The 10,011-nt window shown below is 35.2% G+C and overlaps 1 protein-coding gene across 1 annotated transcript; it reads right to left on the bottom strand.

Moving 5' to 3' along the window:
• Positions 1 to 255: 255 nt before the first annotated feature.
• Positions 256 to 2,071, bottom strand: Prr32 (proline rich 32). The gene is made up of 2 exons (XM_077106498.1): positions 2,052 to 2,071; positions 256 to 1,123 (listed from the first exon to the last, which is right to left on the bottom strand). The coding sequence occupies exons 1-2, from the start codon at positions 2,069 to 2,071 to the stop codon at positions 256 to 258; spliced, it is 888 nt and encodes a 295-aa protein (XP_076962613.1).
• Positions 2,072 to 10,011: the final 7,940 nt, after the last annotated feature.

Genomic DNA, 10,011 nt, shown 5'->3' with positions numbered 1-10,011 from the left:
TTAGAAAACACTGGCATACTTCTGTTTCAATTGCTTTAAAAATAGGAAAAAAATCCAAGGTTTAGGCTCCCAGACAGACATTTTAAAAAATTTACAATGTTTTAAACTTTAAAATCTTTATTAAGCATCCAGTTTTGTAAGGCACACTAGTGTGAAACAGATTTTGGAGGGTAAAGATTTTCAAATATTAACATGTAATCAAGTGAATTAAAGCTATTTCCCAAACCTCTGACTTTCTTCTTTCCATTTTTATTATCACTTGAGCTCTTTGTTTAAAGATGCAGGAAAAGGCATTCTTCCAGAATGCAAATGAGCAAAATATGGTGACAGAGGAGGACCAAATACTGGGGGAGGCGCAAAAGCAATAGGCTTAATGAAAAATGGATTGAAACTTGGAGGTGGGGCGGGTATGAAGCAATGAGCAGTAGAGCAAGGTAAACCTGGAACACTTGAAGACATAGGCATAGGCCTTGGGTGTCTTGGGCTCGCAGATGGGAAAGAAACATGAGCCAACCTTCCATTATTGCAGGCCATTCTAGTATTACCCAATGGTACTTCCATCATTATCCCTGATCTAAGTGTGGGAACAAATGAAGGACTTCTTACTTGTGGTCCCCTAAGTGGAAAGAACCCTTGGCTGCGTGGCAAAGTTGGGACTGATTTTGCAGTATTGCCACCTCTCTCACTAGTCACACTGCTGACCCTTGTGCCCCCTACCATCAGTGCTGGAGAGCTGCCAGAGACTTTCTGGGATACATTAATAGAATCATGTCCCTTCAGCCTCCAGCATGACAGGCCCTCAGAGCTATTTACTCCCTCTGTTGCTAGGGACTCTTCTACAACAGCAGGTGGTAACCCACAGGGTTGTCTGACAGCTCTTGAAAGATCAGGAATGCTGGATCCTGTTCTCTCATCAGGGCCCTTCAGCTGGTCTCCGGCCAGATCTGTCAGCATATTCAAGGGTGGTCGTAGTGGGATGCGAGGGCGGCCCCAGTTCTCAGCACCATCCTCATCATTCTTCTGCATGGAATTCAGACACTGGAGGGGGTCATCAGGACTCAGATCCTTGTTCCCATTTTTGTTGACAGCTACCACTGCAACAGAAGGGCCATACCCTCCAAAGCTTGCAAAAACAAAAATTAAAAGAAAAAAAAAGAAAGTTAATCTAAGGGGCTGGGGTTATGGCTCATTGGTAAAGCAGTTGCCTAGCACATGTGAGGCACTGGGTTCAATCCTCAGAACCACATAAAAATAAATAAAGTTATTTTTTAAAAAGTTAATATAAATGCTCATGCAGTGACCATAGAATATCTGAACTATGCTATTGGCTCAACTGCTGGAATACACCAGTGAAAAGGGAGTACCCTATAACCTACAATATATAGTGAGTCAAATACTTTTTTAGCCCATTGACCTTTTCCAAGGACACCCCTTTAGCACTGGGCTATATTATTGGCCTTTGTGGATGCCTTGTGGCTGTGCTGCAATCCTCCACTTCCTCAAGGCAGACAGATGACTCAGATTGCTTCTTAGCGAGCATATGACAGAAAATACCAGCTCTTTTGATTCTTTACAGGATCTATGACACAATGTGAATGGATTCAGATTCTGGCAAGAGTGCCCTGGAAAATCTTCTTAGGGAAAACACTTTTTTATTTTCTCCACAGAAATCAAAGAAGCTTAGGTATGCCCACAAACACTCCAACTTGTCCTTATGAAGCATCAAATATTCATTACAATTTTGGTTAAATTATCCCTAATTTAACCCACACCACATCCTAGAGCAAGAATTTCCTCATGTTCGAGTTCCACTATTTAGATCAAGAATATGTTACTCCTGTTGCAAAATTACATTTAGAAAAATGTATAAAATCTCTACTCTTAAATTCAGTACTCTTAGTACCTAAATTTATATCCTTTAAGCTTTTTCCTGTGATCCCATCCCACCTCCCTTTCAACCCTCAAGTCCTTTCCCTAGTTACAACAATAAACCAAATCAAATTTCCTTTTACATCCAAAATAAAAAGAGTTGTACTTTGTTTTGTACTTACACATTTTCAGTACAAGCCATGGAGAAATATGGTCAGTATTTACTCATGAGGCAATATAGAAAACCAGCTGAACACCCACACAGGCCAAGTGTGTCTGGAGAAAGAAACCGTCCTTCTGACTTAGAGAGGCTTGGCAACTCAAATGAAGCCAGGAACCAACTGCTTAGAAGACTTATAATTCTATTACTGGGGTAACCAGTTGCTAGGCAAGGGAGGGACAAAATGAGCAGGGAGGAGGGAGGGAATAAATCTGAGACAGTCCTTTAAAGCTAAATGTGGGACTGCTTTTTGCATAGTAGTAAATGGACAGGAAACACATTTTCAAGAGTTGAAAGATACCAACTCTCATATAGACCAGTTTAAAAGACAAAGCATTTCAATAATTTACAAAAGTCATGGTGGTACAATTTGTTAAAAGTTATTTCTGAGGATTTAGTTATAAAGGGTAATTATCAAGCCTCCTCAACAAATTTGGCAACACAATCTTTGAGCGGCATACTATGCCTAATCTTGTAATTTAAACTTCCAGTTTGGGGTTTGAATAATATTAATGCAGTAGGGAATAGAGGTTCTGGAGGTCAAACTCTTTTGTAATATATGAAGATAAAAATTTTTAAAAAACTATAAAAATCCCCTCTAAGAATTTTCTAACATTTATTTTTTGTTCAGTATATTTGCAGTCTTTCCTTCATCTTGCCTTCTAGTTTATCAGCTGTGGGTGTATCTATATATGTGTCTGTGTGTACATAAATATGTGTATTTCCTGTATCATAGTTCTGGAAATGTCTTCTGGGGGAGGAAGAAGAACCAAAGGCATAATACATATCATAGATTTGTGTATATTGGCTCATATTGTGCCTTATAACTTTTTTACATAAGGTACGTTCTGTTTGTTCAGCCTAAATGTACTCCACCTTTTCCACTTGAAGCAAATATACTTTTCCAGCTTTCATTTTCCGCCATTGATCTACAGATTAATTGCTATGAAATTACAATGGCCATTCCTTCATCGAAGACTGCTAATGTTATTGTGGAACGAAGCCATAAACTTACCCCATTTCCTTAAATTTATCTAAGATCTGTGCCGTGCACATTTCTCTTGAAGACTATCTTTCTTTTTTCTTAAAAACAATATATACCACTATAGTTCAACAGTGATGTACACTTCTTTTTCTCTTAAGGAAAAATAACAGACTGAAATACCATGTGTTTCAGTTTATAGGTATATGATGTTTGAGAGAGGGAAGTGGGGAGGATAATGCATAAGTATAAGGTACTAGTGCAGAGGAATGGTCACTGCTGTGAAGCAACACAACTCATGATGGAAATGACCTTTTGGGTCTCTAAGACCACATCTTCTTTCCAGGGTGCCTTGTCTCTCTATATACACTATTGAATGCTTTTATCTCATTGAAAGATGAAAGTGGCATGTTTCCAACATGTTTCCCAGTGGAATCTGTTCACTTGCCTGGCATGGTTCACTTTTAAGAAATCCCTGATTCCCCGGATTTTGTTTCTATTCTTGCTTCAGTTTATTATGTTCCTGGCCTCACGTGAAAGCAAACTTATTATTAGGAATATAATTGCTTTAGAGTTTTAAAACCCTTTTAGAACTTGCCACATCAGAAGGAAAAATGCAATTCCAGTTAATGCTTGCTAATAGTTGGTAAGTCATATTTATATAAATAGATTATGTATGAGAGGTTGCATTGTTTTGCCTGAGTAATGACAATGAAGCCCCAGGAAACCATTTTATGCCTATCAAACAATTGAAATAATGATTTGTTTTTAACCTAGAAATGTCTCTGTATAAATATGTCATCTTAATTGGGTTACATAAGGTCAACACAATATAAGGACCATATGTTTGAGAATAGTAACAAAGCCCATGACACCCAAGAAGTTTCCAAAGCCATAGTAGGTATTGGTAATTTATGGATATTATCTCATCTTATTATGTAACTTTTCCTTTTGCATATTTATTGAATGCCTGTTACATATATTGGCTAGTATGTTAAGTGTGAATCAAATCAAACAAAATATTTTATATAATCCATAGTGACTTCAAGGATAATTAATTCTCTAAGGATACAAAGTGCCATCAGAAAAATAACAAAATAATGTCATAAAAAGGAATAAACACAGACCATCAGTTGCATGGTATAAGATAAAAAAAACAACAGAAATTGGGAAGATGGAATTAAAATTGTGGGTTAAAATAGCTGCAACCCATTTCATGTGTTTAAAAAGTTACCTTTGTGATTTCAAGGATGGATAGGATATACATGAATAGAGGAAGAGATAATATTATATGTCAAAAACAGATAGGAAGACAGGAAAGAAGGGAGATTTTTGGAATTTTGTATTTCAGATTTTTATTCCAAACTAGGGCACATATTTGTCAGAAATAGAATTATAACAAGCCAGTAGATACCTCTAGAGATAGAGATCAACCAGTTAATTAGTAAAGTTTTACCCATTAGGGAATATTTGAAGGCACTAAAATTTTAAACTTAAAGATGAAACTAGAATCACTTCAAAACATACCTTTTGACAAAAGGCTGTCAAGTTACTTCAATTAACCCTTGAGCTTTCAAAATGAAGTAATAAAGTTTATACCTTTTTCTTTTGTTTATTTGAATGGGGAAACTTCAATTAACCCCTGAGCTTTCAAAATGAAGTAATAAAGTTTATACCTTTTCTTTTGTTTATTTGAATGGGGAGGGGAAAATGGGTAATGGAGGTTGAGGATTTGCCACAAAGTAGCACAGATGTAAAAGCAGCCAAGCTATAAAGGCCTTTTACTACCAGTGGCCTGGCCTCTTATTTCATGTCAAAACACCAGATATTACTCATCTGTCCAAAGATTTTGAGAGTTATATTGAAATATTAAGTGAGGGCCATACAAGGATATGTTTACTTTTCCACATCAATTATGAGGTCATTTAAAATGTGGCTGTTTTTGCCAGAGTCAGGTTATTATTTTTCCAAAGAAATTTTGAGGACGTGTTAAGTACAGGCAAAATGTCATTTAAAATGTATTTTCTCTTTTACTCTGTAGAAGAATTCAGGAGATAGAGCCATAAGGAAGTTTTTCTGTTGTTGTTCTTGTTTTTGTTTGTTTGTTTCCATCAAGCTAATAAGCAGTCGATGAGGAGATTGTCATATTAATCTCTGGGGAAAGTGTTGTCAAAAAATCCTATCCATTAATTCACCCTTAAAATGTAGCCATGCCTTTAGAACACTTTTTAAGTTTAGAATATCTAAAAAGTAGTTCTATTAAAGTAGACCAGGTATTTTTAGGGGTCAGGCTATCTAATTCAGTGTATTAAAGAATGGGATTCATGAAAACATGGCATTATCCCGGAATGGGCCAGGCTACATTATTCTGTTGTACAAATATAGGCAGAATTCCTGTCCTCTGTGCTGCCAGCTGTCCCACAAACTCTGTGTGGTAAATGATGAGAATGAACAGGTGAAAGTGTAGCTATTTTTTCATCACCAGTACTGGCAAAAGCAGCTGGATATATTTGCATGAAGTTCAATAGACTATTATTGCTTTTATAAAGTGTTTGCTTCAAATTTAAATGTGTGTGTATACAATTATACATGTATATGTTTTACATTGGATAACTTATAGCAATTACTCCAAAACACAAATTACAAGCTGTCAGATACCTTTCTTTCAAACTACATTCTAATTTTTCTTGCTCTCCTGAGAGTCAGAAATGGAAAATAAGTAGCAGTGGGGTAATCCAGATGAGAAAAAAAAGGAATATGGAAAAAGAAACAGATTTTTTCTACTCACTGTAGAAAAAAAAACTCACACTTTGGATGCATACTCTATGTAGTGAGCTGTTTTGCCACTGTGACCAAGACTCAACAAGAGCAATTTAGATAAGGACAAGTTTATTTGAAGGTCATGGTTTCAGAAGTCTCAGTATACAGACAGCTGGCTCCTTTGCTTTGGGTCCAAGATAAGGGTGAACATCATGGCAGAAGGGCATCACAGAGGAAAGCAGCTCAGGACATGACAATCAGGAAGTAGAGAGAGTCTTGCTCACCAAGGATAAAATATAAACACCAAAGGCATGCAAGCCCCCAGGGATTCACCTGCTCCAGCCACACCCTACATGACAACAATTACCACCCAGTTAATCTCTGTCAGGAGATTAATTCACTGATTGGGTTAAGGCTCTCATAACCTAATAATTTTGCCTGTATATATTCTTCCATTGTCTTCCATATGAGTTTTGGGAATCACTTCATATCCAAACTATAATACTATCATTTAGTAGTCACAGAAATCCATTAAGGCAGTTTTTACTATTATACCCATTTTATAGATGAAGAAAAAGAGAGTTGAAGAAATGAAGTAGTGGTTTTCCATGATCTTACTGCTAGTAAATGGCAGGCAATATTCAGAGATAGCCTATGGATAAGGGCCCATGTCCCTTCCATTTTCCCATGGGATCTCCTAATTATAATTCTAGGTCAATTACATAGGTGACTCAGATCAAAACTTGTGTAACAGAACCTAGTTTAGTGTATTTAATTCATAGAATTGTTGCTGGAAGAAATCATCCAAGTTTTAATGCTTATATTCCAGGAAGCCTCTCTACACACGGATGTGGAAAGTAATTAAAGCATTAGGTATTAAGTTGTAATTCAGCAAGATGGTAATGACTGAAAACCCTGCAGTGGAGCAACTGGCTTGGTGACAGAGAAGACTAGGCTTTATGGAAGCACCAAGTGACTATTCCTGAGGAAATAATAGTAATATAAGCTCAGTATTACTAACATTAAGATTAAATTGCCATTGGATTCTTGAGGTACAAATATACAGAATCGGACTGGGGTAGAACTGAGTTTATAGTCATGGTTAGATCATCTAGCTTCAGTAATAAGAGCAATTTGGAGAAAACAGGGTTGTGTATATGTGTGTGTGTTGTGGGGTGTGAATGTGAATACATGTTTCTGGTGAAATTGGACAAGGGTTTTAGTCATTTAAGTGAGGCATTAATGGGTACTGCTGAGTATCTTTCTGAATTAAAAAATATATGATAATTAAAAATAAAATAAAAAGTAATGTTGGGCTGGAGTTTTAGCTCAGTGGTAGAGCACTTGCCTAGCATGTGTGAGGCACTGGGTTTGATCCTCAGCACCACATAAAAATAAATAAGTAAAAAAAAAGGTATTGTGTCCATCTACAACTAAAATAAAATTTTTTATAAGTAATGTTCTTTATGTTTATATGTGATATATCTTATGAATAATGGTGTAAGCACATCCTAAAGAGCAAAATGAAATTAATTTGAAAAGCTACAGTTTATAATTGCTCATTAGGACATACATTTATAATGGCATCATATATCTAGATATGGACATAAGTCATATCATAATTAATTGCTAGTCCAAGGAGTTGAAGGTATACTTATTTCTTGAGCACTTAGTTTGAAAAGCAAAGACTATTTGGGATAATTTTATCTTGCTTATAATGAAGACACTAGAAATGCATGTAGAAAATACTTTGTCAATTTATTAAAAATGAATCATATAGTCAAATTGTGAAGAGCTTTGGCTATGAAATCAGAGTAATACAGATCTGAATTCAAATTTCAGTTTTGCCAATTACCAACTCTGTAACTTTGGTTGGGTTTCTGAACTTCTGTGAAACTTATTTCCCCCATCTATAAAGCAATATTAAAGAGAGAGTGATTTTAAGTCATTTTTAATTAATGATTTTCATGTAGTATGTGATTAAAATATAATAATTTTCCTAGTACATTTTGGTGTCAATTTTCTTATATGGCAAATAGGGATGAAACTACCCCTCAAACTCTTTCAGGATGTTGAGAGAATTAAATATGACAATTATTTGAAATTGCTTTGCAACCTTGTAAATCACTTCACACTTGTTAGGATAATATAACAAGGGGTGATATTTCTGGGGCAAGAAGAATTTTTGGGCATATTTTAAATAGCACTGTGGATGTAGGCACCTACTTCACCTACATATAAGACCATTTTTCAATTCCTAAGTCACTCAGGTGGGGAGGATTAACCACACTAAAAAAACCCCATGGTGTAAAGTGCTTTAAACTTTTCAATTGCTACTACGTAAATCTCACCCATTGTTGTATTTAATGCAGTAGCTGTGTTAGAATAAAGAGTCTGCATTTTTGTATTTGACTGCATATTTAATTGGGCTTCAGAATCTTGTGTTTCACAGCAGGAATCACTGAAAGCTCCTGTGATGATTAGAGAGAAAAGCCTGAGGGGAAAAAAGAAGGTTGCTTGGTTTCCTGATAGTGAAGATTTGATTGATTGATTCTCTCAATGATTTGTTCTTTAGGAAAAAAAAAAAAAAAGATTTTCCTACCCTAGTGCCCCCTGTCAATCTCTCTTAAATGGTCAAATAAATACCTTGCTGGAGGAAATCTAACACTTTTATAGACTGACTATAATTCAGTGTACAGGAAAATATGCTGATGAAACTCAAAATTAAAATAATAATAAAGCCCATCCAGAGAAACCATTTTTAATTCTTGTCTGAATTATTCTATATACATATGTTGCTGACTTAAGTATTTGTTTAAAAGTCCTGAATACTCAAAAAATCTGGAGTCATCTATCTGCCTTTAGTTTTGAACTATTTTATATCTTCCACTTTTAGTTTTTATGGTATCAAATTGATATATGTGTTTAATGTAGGCAAGAGTTCACCATAAGAAAATATTATACTGTGGAGATTCAAGCAATGGGAAAGGGCCTTTTAAAAAATTACTGAAGTATAGTGGAAGAATCCTACTAACGAAGCAAAATCTCAAGAGTCCCATAATATTTGAACAAAAGCAACAAACCCTTCTAGAGGCACTGAGTTATTATGTATATGATTAAACCAGAGCAAATTGATGTATGGGATATTGTACTAATTCATGGTGACCTAGTCACTCAGTACTATCTTTAGTATCTTAGCTATAATCAGTAAGAGATTCCCCTGGATATCCTAGCAGATTTCTGGGCTCCATCTTCAAGATTGCTCTTCAGTTGATCTCTTCTGGGGTCTAGTTATTTGTAAATACTTATTGTTTCTAATAGGATGGTCTCCAAATCACAAAAGAAAAAGAAAAATTCTCCTCTACTTTTGATGGGGTTATCTCCCAATAAATCCATTGTAAATTGAAAATATCATAAGATTAAATGCATTTAATACACCTAACCTTCCAAACAGCTTAGCTTAGTAACACAGTACACTGAAGAGTATCATGACCACATAACTGATAGCTAAGGCTCTCTGCCATTGCCCAGTATCAAGAGAGAAGATCTTAACACATATTGCTAGCCAAGGAAAAGATCCCAACTTAAAAATTGAAGTATAGTTTCTATTGAATTTGTATTGCTTTGGCACCATTGGAAAGTTGAAAAATTATAAGTCAAACTATCCTAAATTGGGGACCATCTATACTAATTACATGATATAAGCTTGTAGCCTTGCCTTATGGAGATGGTACCAGACATTTTGTGACCAGTCTTCTCATCATCTAAAACACTGACCGAATAAAGCACTTTAGCATAAAAAGCTTTAGACTATATCCTTTCACTCCAATTACTTTTTGTTCAATAAACTCCCAAATATCATGATGTTTTGAATAGTTGTTTTAAGTTCATCTGCATCTGATGATTCTCTCAATGATTTATTCTTTAAACAAAATAAATAAATAAATAGATAAATAAATAAATACAAACAAAGATTTTCCCACTTTAGTGCCCCTCACCAATCCCTTTCAAATGGTCAAATAAATAGCTTGCTGGATAAAGTCTAATACTTTTATAGACTGACTATAATTCATACAGTCTGTATGGTCTTTTTCTCAGTCTTATATCTTTCATATTTTTGTTTTTGTTTCTGTTATACAAAGAATATGCATCATTTTAGAAAACAAACATATTATTTTAA

The sequence above is a fragment of the Callospermophilus lateralis genome, chromosome X (assembly GCF_048772815.1).
Source record: "Callospermophilus lateralis isolate mCalLat2 chromosome X, mCalLat2.hap1, whole genome shotgun sequence".
Lineage (NCBI taxonomy): Eukaryota > Metazoa > Chordata > Mammalia > Rodentia > Sciuridae > Callospermophilus > Callospermophilus lateralis.
The sequence above is the reverse complement of the archived record's forward strand: the minus strand, read 5'-3'. Positions and strand labels throughout refer to the sequence as shown.

Bases quoted from the DNA above. Each gene is read 5' to 3' on its own strand.
- Prr32 (XM_077106498.1), bottom strand. From the start codon at position 2,071: ATGGCTTGTACTGAAAATGT. The intron at 1,124-2,051 runs GTAAGTACAAAA...TGTTTTTGCAAG, and splicing joins ATGGCTTGTACTGAAAATGT to CTTTGGAGGGTATGGCCCTT.